This window comes from Nelumbo lutea, chromosome 1 (assembly GCF_056320005.1).
Source record: "Nelumbo lutea isolate HS-2025 chromosome 1, American lotus-T2T, whole genome shotgun sequence".
In the NCBI taxonomy this organism is placed as follows: Eukaryota; Viridiplantae; Streptophyta; class Magnoliopsida; order Proteales; family Nelumbonaceae; genus Nelumbo; species Nelumbo lutea.
The window spans coordinates 90,117,025-90,133,277 of NC_142684.1; the positions used below are offsets into that span (position 1 = coordinate 90,117,025).

A 16,253-nucleotide genomic window follows, 5' to 3' on the forward strand; every position below is an offset into this window, starting at 1 on the left:
ATTCTCGGATTTAAATAGCTCCATTTCGATTTTTTGAATGAGAATCCAATCAGAAATCAGATCGAGTTTGGATTATCATTATCCAATTCGAAAAGATCCAATCCGATATATATGTTATTTATTTATAAAATTATATAACACGTATATGTTATTGATTTATTTATAAACATATGATTTACATTGCACTTTTGTAAATTTGTTATATTATTTATTTTTTATAAAAAAATATGTATATATATGACCAAAATAGTTGAAAACATATTTGTATTTTTTGTTTTTCTTTATTTAAATTGTTATATTTTATTTTTTAATAATTTATTTATTTTTTTAATCAAATCAGATTAGATCAGATTCAACTATCACATCAGATTCGAATTTAAATCCATGTTTATGAGATCCAATCGATTTTCATATCAAAATGGGTCTACAATTAATAGTGTCAAATCATATTCGAATTTGAAAATACCCTGATTCAAATCCGATTCAATCCATTTGCATCCCTAGTTACGAAGACCTACCAGCTCAGTCAGAGTGCCTCACCAGGTTTGCCAAGTGATATTACCACCAATGCTTGAAAACTTGTGACTCTTACATTGGATCAATTGCAGGTAGGTGATGGATGGATGGGCTTGATTAAGGTTTTGAATCCTGGCCCACCTCCAGATGTTGTACCAAAACGACTACATCAGCACCCCAAACTAGATATAATGGTTAGATGTGATGGCTACAAATTTAGATGTGCAAGTGATTCATGGCCAAACGAAGAGATCACCAATCAACGCTGACCCATCCATCAGACAGAGATTAGCCACCTTCCCCTTTTAGATGTAGATTGAATACGACGTTAAACTGCAGGCCCACCAGCCATGAACCAATGACTTGGTCAAGAAAGATCTACCAACGTTAGGTTAATGTTGGTTGGTGTCATGTGTATTGCAACTGCTGTTTGGTCCTTTGGCTGTGTTTGGTTGTTATTTGCATTGAAATTAAAATACAGAAAAGTACAGTCCTATAAACATTCAAAATGTCAAATACCCCTACTCTATGCATCAATGTCCATTCGTCAATTGGCATCAATTCCAAACTGGCACCTATTCCAACTGTACTTTGGGCCTAAAAATTCTGACCCTGGGCTGAACCGTCATTCTCCCAATAAAATAAAGTAAAACCCAAAACAAAATTAAAACAGAATTTACAATCTATTCATTTGCATTCCCATGAATTTGTACTAGTGCAAATAAAATTGCACTGCAACCAAACACTGCATCTGTATTTCGTATTTTGCATTATTTTGCATGTACTTGTACATACTTGCATATGTACTCTTTACAAACTGATACTTTGTATATTTGGATTTTGAATGAAATCCTTTTTACAGATGGATTTCTCCCTATCCTTCCGTCTCTTGGACAACTTTGTGAGGAAGCCTTCGTGCGCGCATTCATTCGTGTGTTGCATGTCAATGCCCGGTAGGACAACCAGATAATTGACTCGTTCCCTTCTAGAAATCATTGTCAGAAACTCTTCACTAACACCTAGTCGTATTTATTAATAATGGTAGAAATCCTTCATTTGTAGAGAAAAGCAGTTCCAGCATTCAATTTGCTCTTTTCAAATTTTCATGGAGATTGAATGAATTCATCATGTGCTTTTGCAAGAACAACACTCTGTCCTTGTTTTCTTCCTTGTCTAAACAAGTATAAACACCGACAACATATTCAAATTTGGGTCCATAGAGGTGAGATGCACAGGCTGCCTTGAACATCATGAGCTGCAATTCATCTGTTCCAATCAAAAGAAAAAGGTCCATTAGTTTACTATGAAGGAAATGTGAATAGATAGATATTCATGGTCTAATGCTAAAATTGGCAAACCTTAGCAATATTGAACATCAACATGACGTGGACAAGTAATCCTAGTTATGGCATGAACTACATTGCTTGTAGAACATTGAAAAGAAAGGAAATTTAATAAACAAAGAAGAATGAAACCTCTGGTAGAAATTCTGAAATGGCTACAGGCTGTGGCTGACTGGCTGGGGTATATGTACGTATAAAGGAATCAGAGTTGAAAATCTAGTGCAATATAGTAGCCAGATCCTAGCTCAATTTAATAGCAGGATCATCTAGATGTTTTGTCAGAAGAATCAATGAACCAGAAATCACCAAAACCAGCCAGCTCAAGATGAGAAAATCAGAACTGGGCCTTTCCTGCTCGAATCAAGGATGGTTCTAGAATCTTTTGCATTCAAGGCTTCTTATTTTTAAGTGGTTTAGTATGCTGAACTTCTTCTTTCCAAAAGATCTCAACCAGAATGTTAGTGTTCATTGCCAGTTCATCTGTTAGTGATTTGTTGCTGATTCACATGTTCTACATAGCTTTTTACTTGAGGATAAGGCTTAACATGTAAGTAACATAACAATTACCAATATCTATAAAAATTGAAACCACTAATAGATAATAATGTCCGTACTAATAGTATAAATCATGATATTCTAAACATTATAATATGCAATTACTGTATGGAAAAAGGGTCAATTACTTGGTCTTATAGTAAAATCTCATACTGACAAATGTAAGAAAGTGGGTTTGACGTTTGAGTCTGGAGCAGCAACTTTGCAACCAAAAAAACAAATACCAAAGTTAGGTCCATATACAATCCACCCTCAAAACACCCCTGTTATCCAGGGCAAACAATGGGTGATGGTCCTTTTAATTACTAAGGATAGTACACTAGTAATTACTCAAAATAGAGTTTAAGACATCTGTATTAAAAATTAACACATTTTCTCTATTGGTAAGGCCACCTTCACTGGTAAAGAGTGGCTGATAAAGTGTTATTCAACTTGTCACCATTGTCATAGTTGTTGCTTTTCATTTTCTTTTATTTGTTAAATATGGTTGCTCGTGTGATCTGACATCTGAATAAGAATATAATAAGTCAATAAAATTGAAATTATCCAATCAATTCATTAAGAGTTTAAGATTTCTCAAAAAAAAATCATTAAGGATTTAAAAAAAAACAATAAAGGTTATTAGACAAACATCAAATCAATAAAACATTATCACTACCACATATTGAACCAAAAATATCAGTTCATAAGAAGGTACCAGATTGCATTTCGGAAATAAGAGTGCTTTTACTGAAGTGGCGTGTTGACCACCATTTGCAACGTAGATTCCACGATGTTCTGGACTTTCCCTCCAAAAATGCTCTAGGGATAACGGTGACAGAAGCAGAATACCCTTGCTTATCTCCACCATTTTCCCCACATATTGATAAACGATCTTCTTCATATTGTGAGAGGTTAAGGAAACAAGATGCAAGTTCCCCCCATACATCACATCCTGGAAAGGTTGCATCAATATGTGAAGTTATCATCTCCAATAGTGTTTCAAGACCATAATCCCCTGTGAATACCAGAAACAACTCAACAAGTGAGTTAAGAGAATGCCATGTAACAAAGTTCCATGGTAAAATATTAATTCATACAACAATCACACAATTCACCAAAGAATAAAAAACACAAAAGCAACTAAAGTAAAAAAAAAAAAAAAAAGAAAGAAAAATAAAGCACAGTATGGTTACATTAGTAGTCTCACAAGCTATATAGTGAAGCAAAAGGATAACTGCTATTCAGTTCCTTTAGTAACATCAGTCATGTTAATTGCAGAATGCAGCTTTGCAGCAAGCATGAAGGGAAAATTTTTCTCCCATTTTACAGAGGAACACTTTATACTCCCTGCCCTCAACACCATATTCTTATTTTTTTGGAGGGCTTAAATTTTAATGGAGAAAGAGAGAATCAACAGCCCAAGATGACCAAAGAAAAACACCTTTGTCCTATTAAAAATGACCAAAGATTAGCATACTCAAAAAGCAGTGGACATTAAAATTTCTGAGATGATTAACCAAATCATACTAACGCCCAATTAAACTGACTTAGCATCTGGGTTGTTCTACTAATAATATCAGAAACCACCACTTATTCACTTGTTATGACCATCCATATGGGCAGATTTCTGTACTAGGTAATCCAAGATGTCTCCCAGAGATGGTATTAAAAGGATTAAGAACTACTTACAAGTTCTGAGGACTCATATAAAGGTGCAGGCATCTCATCTTGAGGAAAAAGGCATAGTCAAACCCTAAAGCTCCCTTCTTCAGGCTCATCTGCCTCAACTAGGCTTTTATCTTTCAGAAATATTGTTAGTAGGCCATCTTCATAATGGAATTCCAAACATCATCAAATGCCATTAATAAATGACCAAAGATCATCCAACGGAGGCCAGGGGGAAGGGCTCAAGAGCAAGGCTAAGTAACTTTAGTTCTCAATATGAATATGGGACTGTTGTAAGATGTTTCAGAATTTCTATAATCTGGGCTTATGTTTACAGTAAAATCTTCTAATATTTAATTATATTGAGGATTATTAAGTGCATGCATGAGGCTAATATGAGTCTACATCCATATTAATGTGGAAGTACACAAGAGCTACATGGTATGGAGAATTAAAGTTCCACATTTTGTTGGACATAAGAGCCATATTGTATCAGACCTGAATGTGATGCAAGAATACTTCCATTCTCATCTATTATTACTCCCCCAACACCAGATGGCATCAAGGTGCCCATACTGCTCCCATCAAAATTTTATTTCCCCCGTCCTCTACAAGGAGGTGGGGCTTGTCCGCTCTTTAATAATTTTTAGTTTTTAAGAAGAAAATGCAACTGCCCCCAATTTCTGAGTATGTCATCACATGTAATGTCTGAGAATAATTCCACTGTCCTCACCCACCTATGGTAATGGTTTCAATCAATGCCTCCAAGCGTATGCCTTTTAAAACACTGGGAAAGACAAGTTTGATCTTTAGTGAGAGTTTTGATTTGTCTTGAGAAATCAAAGCCTGATCAGTAAATAACTAAACTTTCTAACATCACAAGAGATTTTTGTCGCAAAGATAAACAAATTCTTAGCAATCAAATAAAAAGAAAAGAACAAGTTATGGACTTAAGGCCGCAAATGGATTTAATCTAATTTGAATTTGAACTTGATTAGTTTAAGTTGGATTCAGATACCCATTTAGCCATAACTGGGACAAATCGGATGTGAAAGTATGGTACGTTTATTAATCGGACCAAATTCAGATATTGCTTGATCCAATCAGATTATATATCAATATATAAAATATTATTTTGAGTACTAAAGTTCCTTCAAATTAAGTTGGATTTGGGATTTAGATAAACTTATTTTTTTCAATTCAAGGCATATTGTTTGCTTTGTATTTAATTTTATAAATTTATGCTATTTTTATAGATTTACTGATATTTGTAATCAAATAGGATTCAAATTGTATATCCAGATATGTAAGTGAATTGAATTTGAAATCATGTTTTACATATCCATTCAAAATCATATCAAATTCTGAATCAGATCAGATTCAGATATACACCCATTGAAATTCAATCCAATCCATTCACAACCCTAGAAATAAGTGTTGCTATATATAAAAGGCCTAAGCAGTACTCGATTCACCAAAGAACTTGACAAATAGGTATTTTCCTTTATACTACTAGAAGTCAGAACCATATCCAACTTCAAGTTTCAGGGTCCAGTACAAACCATTTCTATGCATGGTGATGAGCCTTGTTAATGACTGGCTACATGTTGGATCCTTCTTTAAGATTTCCTCGTAGCAAGTTGAAAGTACACTAGAGTTCTTGCTATCAAAACATTCCAGAAGACTAGCCTTTAATCTGCAGAACAAGGTAACCTTTTAAGAAAGATAAAGGCCCTATAATATTTATTTCCAGTGGCATGGTAAGTTTCATGAATAATTTATAGTGACAATAACATTTAATGAAATACTGCACGTAATTCATACAAGTTTTTCACAACACAAAAAAAGAGAGAATTACTATAAAATAGAATTATGAAAAAAAAAAGAACAGAACTCCTCCAGCAAAACAAACTACTAGTAAAATTGAGAAACATAAGAATGTATTGAAGTACTGGGCAAGGATAGATTCAAAGTTGAAATAACACCATAAAGGTATGATATATCTTTACTATATGATGTTGATACAGTGATTCTTTCCTTGGCCTCACATCCAGACCACCAATATTTTGGTCCCTTTTGTTGAGAGAAAAGTTAACTAATTGTATTAAAATCTAAAAAAAAAAAAGTACATGAGATGACGTAGTACGAGAAACAACTCAGGAATTACAAAGGTAGAGTTCTGTTATGAAATAATGCATCCCCAAGAGCACCAGAATTGGCTAGTTTGTCTGCTGTAGAGTTCAGCATCCTCGGAATTCAGAGCAGTTTAACAGTCAAAGAATCCAGATGATCTCTAGCCTCACTCAGAAAGTGAGACAGTCTCCAAGGTATATTGTCCCTTTCCCCAAGACGCTTCATAGTGTTAACAGAATCTCCTTTGATGACTAGAGCAGTCAACATTTTTTCTCTTGCTATTTGGAGCCCTGTAAGCACAGCTAGGACCTCAGCCCTAGTGAAGTCAGCAATCACAATAAGACCACTGAAAGCCCACCAAATGTTACCATTCCTTTCTCTAAACACACCACCAATACCACATATCCCAGGATTTCCCAGAGCACATCCATATAAGTGTACGGTCCTCTTCCTCTTCCCTTTCAATGCAGAAGTTGGGAACTCTTGAGTGACTAGGGAAGGGAGACAAGATTGCCACCACATTCAGCTGAAGCTCATTCAAAGAAATTCCTATAAACTCCAAAGATCTCAGGACCCAAAGATTGCACATAAAAGTCATGTGAGAGATCAAATCACTAAGAGATCTAGATTTGTTTTCAAAAATTTGATTGTTTCTTTCTTCCCACACACCCCACACCAATGCTTGAGCCACCGTAGACCAATAGATTTTCCCCCTTTTACGATCTCTACCTTGCCATTGCCAAATAAACTCCTCATTGAGCTTGGGAGAAGCCCAACTACAAGATTAAGTGGATCCAGATCTTAATTGTCTCTGAACATTGAGGAAGGAGATGTTCAGCAGATTCACCACTACTAAGGCATAGGGTAGGGAGCTGACATGTGGGGAAATGTACAACCTTCCTTCGTTCTTTTTCTAGAGGTCACAAGTGTTTATTTTCTATAAACAAGCCTTCCACACGAAAAAAAAAAAAAAAAGAAACTCTAGGAGGAATTTGAGAGCACTAAACCTTCTTAAAGGGGAAGCTTTTTATTGATAAATTTGTGGTATTTTATTAATCAGAAAATAGAAAAGGTGTACCATCAGCCTAAAAGGAGGCACAAGATGCTACCTCCCCTTAGAGCTAAGCAGTTAAGTACACACTCTGTCCTGAATTACAATTATAAGGTAGCCCAGAACAGATCACCCCTTGATACCCCTTGTTTAGCCAAAGAGTCAGCCATGGCATTTGCCGATCTGCTGACCCACTGAAAACAAACTGACATATTCCTTGTAAGCCGATGAACTTTCTTCAGAAGATCCCAGTAACACCAGTGTGCAGCTTCTGGGTTTGACTGCCAGCCCTCACCACCTCGGAGTCCCCTTCAACTATCAGGTTCTCCACTCCAAGCTGGCTAGCAACTATCAGCCCTTGTAGAGTCACCAATTCCCACTGGTCCTGAGGATGATATTATGTTGCTATCCTTATTTCTCAGCATCCCTCCTATACCCAAGGGCCCTGGATTACCTTGACTACTTCCATCAAAATTCATTTTTACCACACCTTCCGGGGGAGATTTCCATTCAGGCAAAATATTGTTCTTGTCATGATACACTCCTGTTTTGATCATAATTCACAAAAAAAAGAACTTGAGTAGAATTAGGGTTTCCCTATTCAGGTGTATAAGATGCACTATGTCTGCTAAAACCCATTAATTATATTCCTTAGAGGAAATACCCTTTGATTTTGATTTTATATGAAAGAGCTACTTTATAAAGATTAAACCCAATAGCAGGTATAAGCAGTCCCAGCAGCTTGGATTCTTTGTGGGTTATACCCATGAGTTGTCCCCACAATTGGTAGATAGGTCACAGGACCCACACACAATTGGCCACCTTTAATATTTTAACAGTGGGCTCCACTAATAAATGGGACCCACTATCTGATAGTGGACATGACCCACTTTGATATTTTAAATTTAATTATTTTAACAATGGGCCCACTGATGGGTGGGACCCACTACGATGACTTGATAGTGGGTATGGCCCACCTTAATATTTTAAACTTGAGTATTTTTAGTAGTGGGCTACGCTGATGGGTGGGACCCACTTTAATGTTTTAAACTTGAATATTTTAATAGTGAGCCACTATGATGAATTAATAGTGGGATATGGCCCACTTTGACATTTTAGACTAGAATATTTTAACAGTGGGCCCTGCTGACAAGTGAGACCCACTAGGTTGGTTTGATAGTGGGCGTAGCCCACTTTAATGTTTTATACTGAATATTTGGGCCTCACTGACAGGTGGGAGCCACTACGTTGATTTAACAGTGGGCATAACCCACTTTAATGTTTTAAACTTAAATATTTTAACAGTGGGCCCCGCTGACAGGTGGGATCCACTAGGTTGATTTGATAGTGGATGTGGCCCACATTAATGTTTTAAACTTAAATATTTTAACAGTGAGCCCTGCTAATAAGTGGGACCCATTAAGTTGATTTGATAGTGGGCATCGCCCACTTTAATGTTTTTGTAGAGAACACTGATGTGGGCCCCACTGCTATGAGAGCAAAATTAGGGTTTCAACTGTAGGTCTGAAGTAGGTGCTCAGCTGCACTCTTCAAGCAGTCCGCACAAGTGGGACTTGTCGTAGGGTAATATGAAACCCTAAAACTAATCACCTTTGAAGAGGGGGCTTCGGCCCAACAGTCAAACCCTAGAAACAACTTAAACACAGTTCGGCAAGCCAAACCCTAGAACAAACTTGAACACAGTTCGACCCCTCTTTCTAGATAGGTCCAACCTATCTCGACTGATTGCAGTCTCTGAAACTCAGTAAAAAAAAACTTACTTATGTACTTCGGTTTACTGTCTTCTAGGGTTACCTGAACCCTAACCTTTGCTGCCTCTTCCTGATTACCAACTCTCTGCAAACCGCGGCAAGTCTTCAACCGCTGCAAACCTCTCCCGGTAATCTCCAAGATTCAGCAACCGAAAAACTTCTTCAAAGGTTCCAGCCCTAGCTAGTCCTCATGTGGTCGGCTGGACTAGACACACATGAGAAGCCCTAGATAGGCTCTGATACCAAGTAGAAGATCAAGACTGTAATCAGTCTTGAATCCTAATAGGTTTTAGGTTTGCAAAACAGAAGAAAATGAGGGAGAAAGGAGAGAGAATAGAAGAGAAACAAGAGAACACAAGTTGTTGAAAGGAGGGACAGATTCTTACTGATCTGCCGCCGCCACTCTCTTAATATTTATAGGTTATGTTTAGTACATAATGGAAAGGACACATCTGCCCTTGGTACTTACATAATAAATAAAGTAAATAAAAACTGAAATAAATAACAACTGAATTAACAAGCTGACTCAAACTGACACTACTACAACTGAAACAAATAACTACACTGCTGTCCTACGAACACAGTGGGGACCACTGCAGTGGGGCCCACATCAGTGTTCTCTACAGTTTTAAACTTGAATATTTTAACAGTGGAGCCCACTGACAGGTGGGACCCACAAGGTTGGTTTGATAGTGGGTGTGGCCCTCTTTAATGGTTTTTTTACTGAATATTTTAACGGTGGGCCCCGACTGACAGGTGGGACCCACTAGGCTGGTTTGATAGTAGGTGTGGCCCACTTTGATATTCTGAAGTAAAAAAAATCCACAGTGGTCCCACTTATAGGTGGGACCCACTGCTAATTTGGTAGTGGGACCTACTATGCTGAATGGGACCCCACTAAATCATGTTATCTAAAACCTGTTATGACAATAGATGGTCCATTGTCGGCCATCTTATGAGGTGGATAAGATCCACCAAATGTGACAATGGGTCCCCCAATTATGAGTGGGACCCATCAAACAGAATTATGTATCTGTCATAACAGTATGGTATATCCTTTGGAGGTGGATGAGACCCACCGAATATATTATGCTACATATTGACTTTATTTTGTTTTTGTTTACAGATGTCAATACATTTGTTGAAATACTTGACAACCCATTAATCACAGTGAGCCCCAAGCATGACTTTTTTGTTTTCCTTCCTTTGTTTTTATCTGCTGTAATACTGGGCAGTCCACTGAAAGTTCTGCTCTTCTGAGGTCGATAAAATCCACCAAACCAAACAGTGGGTCCCAAGTATTAGTTTTACTTATAATCTGTTGTAACCAAACATGACAGTGATTCCCAAGTGTTTAATTTTTTTTTATTTATCTGTTTTAACATTTCTTTTGTGGTGGATAGAATCCACCGGATATACATATATATAATTTGAATAAGCTTTTGAGTTCTAACAGAACTCTAGAGAGAGAGAGAGAGAGAGAAGATAAGGATTGAAATAGATAAAATTATAAAGAGATAGAAAGATTTTGTAGAGAACATTGATATGGGCCCCACAGCTGTGATCCCACTCTGTCCGTAGGGTTGAATGTATCTAGTCACAGCTGTGGTCATTTTGCTATTCTGTTATTCCTAGTTTCAGCTTTATATTGTTTGTTATTTGTTAGCAGTTATGATGTAAACACCAAGGGCAGATATGTCCTTTCATGTAACTAGCATAACATATATATATTAACTTAAAGTGGCGGCGGCAGAACATTGACATTCTGTTCTTCTCCTCAAAATCTGTGTTCAACTGCTCTTTCACCACTCTTCTACTTCTTCACTTTCTCTTCTCATCGAAACTGAAATCTCTTAGTGTTCTGAATAGCAGTCCTGAAAACCTACATGGTATCAGAGCCAAGTTAGGGGTTTTCATGTGAGTCTAATACCAGTCGACCACATGAAAATCTCCTAGGACTGAAAGCTGAAAAGGAGGAGTTCGCAGACTGATTCTTGGAGATCGCCAGAGGTGCTAGCAGCTGTTGGAAACTTGCTAGGGTTGCAGAGTGTTGGTGGTCAGGAAGGATCAGAAAAGACTAGGGTTCAGGTAACCCTAGAAGGCAGCGAACAATTTTTCCTTGTAAGTTGTTTACTTTCTAAGAGAAGTTCTATTAGAGAAGATAGGTTGGACCTATCTGGAGGGGAAGGCCGAACCATTCTGGTTCTTTCTCTCTTTGATTCACTAGGGTTTTACAGCAAACCCTGGACCGAACTGTATTTCTCTCTACTCTAGGGTTTGAAAGTGATCTGCGGCAAGCCCTAGTGTTTGACTGAACCCTGTGATCTACCTACAGCTACTCTTAAGTTTATTGGTAGGTCCGATCAGATTCTAGGGTTTCTTATTAACCCTACTGCAAGCTCATCTATACAGTTTGGACTGTGCAACTGAATTGCTTCCTTTCAGGACTGATTAAAACCCTAACTTTCCCTAGCATATCAGTTTCTTTTCTAAGCTGTTCTCAGAGTTCTAAGGGGTTAGAGATCTACCGACAGCTACTGCCTTCTCTCTATTTCTTCTCTTCCTCTCTCCTCTCCTTTTTCTCTTTCTTTCTTATCTCTTTCTCTTCTCCCTTCTCTCTATCTGCCGCTCAATTTTCTTCTCCTCTCCCCCCATATATAGAGGAGACAGTTATGGGGTAGGAAAGTTAGAGCAACCACCCCACTCTTCATACGTGGGGTGGTTGCTTAACTCCCCCCATAACCAGAATAAGTTTAGATTATGTGAAGTGGGCCAGCTGCCAAATCTGGCCCCTCAAGCCTTATTTATTTTTTTTACATTATATATTTTTAGACCTAAACAACTCCTTGACCTCAGCCAGGCTTCTTTTCTTTTCTTGGAAAATTCTTGCATCCCTTTCTTCCCAAATTGTCCACAAACTAGCTGCTCTCATGCACATACACATTAAACTCCCACCTTCTGTCAACTGCCCTAAGGCATGTGGTTCAAAAAGCAACTTTACTTCAGAGGGCAAGTTCCACCTACACCCAAATAGCACTAAAAACTAATTCCAAATATTAGCAGCAAAAGAACAAGATATCAACAAATGGTAACAGTCCTCACTCTGCACTTTACACAAAAAACACCAGTTTGGGGATAAACACCAATAAGGTCTCTTCCTTTGCAAGTTTTCCAAAGTATTGATCTTACCATAAAAGGTTTCTCAACAGAAAACAGTTATTTTAGGAGGAATTGACCTTGGGTAGATTTATTTTACTGGAAAAACCCATGAGGAAGGGATAACCGGGGGATAGGAACCTTGAAACAGGTTTCTTTTTAAGGAGGGAAATTGAATAGTGGGAAGGAAAACGATCTTCTAATGGTTCAGAGCCCACCCAAATATCTTCCCAAAAGATGATAGAACTTCCAGAACAAACATCATACCTTACAAACCTGACAAATTTAGGGAGAGTGCCAAAAATTACCTTCCAAGGTGTTGTGAGCAAGGCCCTTTGACATACCCCAACATCCCAACCAGATTCAAAACAACCATGAATACTTTTTACCACTTCATGCCATAACCTCTCCCTTTCCAAGGGTCACCTCCAAAGCCAATTGCCTAGAACAACTTCATTCTTACTCACTATATTTCCTACCCCTAAGCCGCCTTCTTTTTTTTTTTTTTTTGATCAATAACACCTTCATTAATTCATCAATAGAAGATTTACAAAAGAAAGACAAACACGCTTATCTTCCAAGAGCAATAAAAAACCTCAAGAAAAGGAAAAAATAAAGAGAAAAGAAAGAAAACACACTAAAGTTACAGCTTAGCCCAAAAAAGTGAATCCCTTTCTGCCCCTTGTTTAGCTAACCCGTCAGCTAGGGAATTAGCCGATCTTTTAACCCAACGTATCTTAAGCCCCCTTCTTTTTTACATCAACTCACCACTTCCCACATGATTAAATCATCTTTTTTCTCTGCGATAAGAAGTCTCTCATCAATTTTTATAACCTCTTAACCTCCCCATTGGCATGTTGGCTAGTGTTACCTTAACCAAGGTTACTCTACCCCCCAAGGATATATAGTTTCTCTTCCAAGCTGCCAACCTTTGTTCAAACTTTTCCACCACAGGGTTCCAAAACCTTTGGTTTAGCGCCTTGGGGAACTCCTAAGTAGGATAAAGGCCATTGTGACCAAGTGTAGTTTGGGCATGTTGCTAATCGGCAACTAGTGTGAATAAGAACAGAGATAAAGGATCCCCTTGTCTTAGGCACCATGTATCCTCAAACCCACACTTCCTTTGTACCTCTAACAAAAAGCTCCAATCCACTACATCATGGGCCTTTTCAAGGTCTAGTTTACAAACAAAACCTTGATGCTTTGATCTCTTCATCTACTCCACACATTCATTTGCCATTAAAATCCGATCAATTATTTGTCCCCCCTAAACACAAGCTCCTTGACCTTGACTAATGAAGGACAGAAGCACCTTTTTAATCCTCCAAGATAGGACCTTAGCCAAAATAATTTTAAACATACTAGTCACTAGACTAATAGGTCTAAAATCCTTTAGCTGTTTGGCTTCTTTCTTCTTTGGAATCAGGGCTAGAAAATAGCGTTGATCTGCAACTTATAACTGGATTATCCTCAAATTCTCTGAAAACCTCAAACAAATCTTCTCTGATTATAATCCAACAATCTGGAAAGAGAAAGCCATAGTAAACCCATCTGACCCTGGTGCTTTAGATCTGTCCATTGAGAATACAACTTGCCTAATTTCCTACTCGAAATTCCTTTCCAACCAAAATTTGCTTTCTTCAGAAAGATTTTGCCAATTCATTCCCTCTAGTTCCACTCTAGTATCTAGTGGCCTCCTTAGGATGGATTTGAAGTGATAAGTAAAACAAATGGTTATCTCCTCTTGAGACTCATAAAGTATTGAGATTGAACAAGTCAAAATAGCAAATGGTTGGTGGATGCACCTTCCACAAGGAACCACCGTCGGTGTCATTGGTAGATGTCACCAGTTCTACAAAAATGAGGTGAGAGTTCCCAAAGGTGTCAACACCAAGATGCATACTTTGCCCATGCTTCTTCAGCCCTAGGAAATTCGTGCCTTGGAAGCGCGACTGGTTGGAGGCAAGGGATCTAAACGATTGCCCTCTAACATTTGCAACTGGCCAAGATCCTGGTAGAAGGTGTTCCTTGAGTTCCGCCATTAATGGAGATCTTTACGAAGTGAGAAATGGAAACCGTCACTGGTAAAATGCATTGTTTTTTTACATTGTGAGAAATGGAAACCATCCCTGGTAGAGTTGTCAGCATCGGAGGGGACTTGAAGTTTAACTCGAAAGTGAATTGAGGCTTGGATTTGGGTTAAAAAAAGAAATTTTTGTCATTTGAGAAGTGATATGTGGGCATTTAGGACATTTTATCAGCTCCGAACTGCCTCTGACCGCATTAAGTAGTTGGGTGACCTCTTACAATTTCAGATCTAAAAGTGGCATTCAGATCCACTTCTAGACATGACCCCAAACGTCTATTACCTCTGAAAAGCAAGTTTTTCAAAGATAAGAAGCGGATTCAGCATTATCAAACGTCGCATAACTCATGAAAGAATTTGGTATTTCCATCCCCTTCCTTATCCACTTACATCTTGATTTCTGCCTCTAAGAGATTTCTTCCTGTTGGAGGACCTCTTCAACTTCTATCTCAATTCTCTTTCTTGAGTATTCATGGTTCTTTGCGATTCCTCCACTTCCAGTTCCTCTATTTGGTTCATCAAAGAAGATTTTTAGTTCTATTCACCCAAATTGGTCTCTATTTTCCATTCCCTCAAATTTGACCTCAATTTTTTTTAATTTTTTTGTGAAATCTTACCCCTTTTCACTTTACCCCCCTAATTTCAACCCTCAACCATTCCTCGATCTTCTTTACAAAGTTTGGGTGTGTCAACCACATTTTCTCAAACCTAAAAGGTTGGGATCCTTAGCTAAAAGGCTCGTGTCCTAACTCAATGGGACAATGGTCAAAAGCAACTCTAGGTGGTGCTCTAGCTATCAGACCCCTCCAATTGTTTTCCCAACTCTCATTAAATAGGAATCTATCTAATTCGAGCAAGTTAATTTTTCCTAAAAAGTGGACCAAGCATAATGGGCTTGCAATAAAGGGAGTTTTTTCAACTCATAGCTATTCATGAACTCATTGAACATCCTTATGCTGGTTATGATAATCTATTGGGGATTATTTGATTCATTAGAAAGCAAGATTACGTTGAAATCCTCCCCAAACACCAAGGACCTTCCCATAACCGTTGAATCCCATAGAGTTCTTCCCAAAATTCATTCCTCTCTCTATAATTGTTTGGTCCATACACATTAGTTAGTGCCCAAGTGAATCCATCCTCCACCACCCTAAATTCTAGCGACACCAAGAAGGATCCTTTTAACTCCTCCACTGCCTCCACAACATCCTCTCTCCAGAAAATAACGATGCCCCCCAAAGCCCCCCAAGAAGGTGCAAAAACGCAATTTATTCCAATTTGGTCTCTTGGAAGGAGATCCTTAATTATCCTTCCCTTCCTTACTAATTTGGTCAACTGCTCTTCTATCTGCTTTAGCTAATTTGGTCTCTTATAACATCACTATTCGACCTTTCCCCTCTAAGGAGATCCTTAATTAGCCTTCTCTTCCTTGCACTCCCAAGACCTCTCACATTCCAGCTAATGATTTTCATAGACAACGGTTTTGGAACCTGTTCCTAAAATCATGCCCCAATTTAGACACTCTCCTTCTTTCCCCTCTTATGCCTTCAATATCAAAAATCAATATCTCCACCTCTGATCTTTTCTTCTTCCTTCAGATACTTTTTGTTTTGGAATTGCTTGAGATTTCTTTTGCTACTATTGGAGTTGAAAATTACACCTACAGTAATTCAGATAATGTAAGAAAAGAAGTTTCAACAATAGGTTGTGGAAGAAAGAGAAAGAAGAAGAAAGAAGTTTCAACAATAGGTTGTGGAAGAAGAAAAGAAGGGAAGAGAGAAAAGAAGAATTCAAACCTCTCTCTCTAGCCCCCTTTCATCACTTTTATTAATAATTCTAAGTCTGAGTATAATTACTTGGATGCCCTTAATGGAGCAGCCAGCTCTAAAGAAATAATTAAAGAAAATAAAAGACGGCCCATAACTAAGGCTCATAACTAAGAAACATAACTTTTAAATACTACCTAAAAGAAATAAAGAACACTAAGGCCCATT

At 37.9% G+C, this 16,253-nt stretch overlaps 1 protein-coding gene across 2 annotated transcripts in view; it reads right to left on the reverse strand.

Annotated features, from left to right (window-relative positions):
• Positions 1–1,180: 1,180 nt before the first annotated feature.
• LOC148876055 (TAF RNA polymerase I subunit A) overlaps positions 1,181–16,253 on the reverse strand; it is a 47,025-nt gene continuing 31,952 nt past the window's right edge. For both annotated transcript variants that reach the window (XM_088965985.1, XM_088965986.1), the window contains 3 exons: positions 5,624–5,757; positions 3,112–3,411; positions 1,181–1,782 (listed from right to left, as the gene is read on the reverse strand). In XM_088965985.1, the coding sequence (XP_088822111.1) occupies positions 1,598–1,782; positions 3,112–3,411; positions 5,624–5,757 (619 nt within the window). In that variant the 3' untranslated portion in view covers positions 1,181–1,597. The remainder of the gene's footprint in view (positions 1,783–3,111; positions 3,412–5,623; positions 5,758–16,253) is intronic.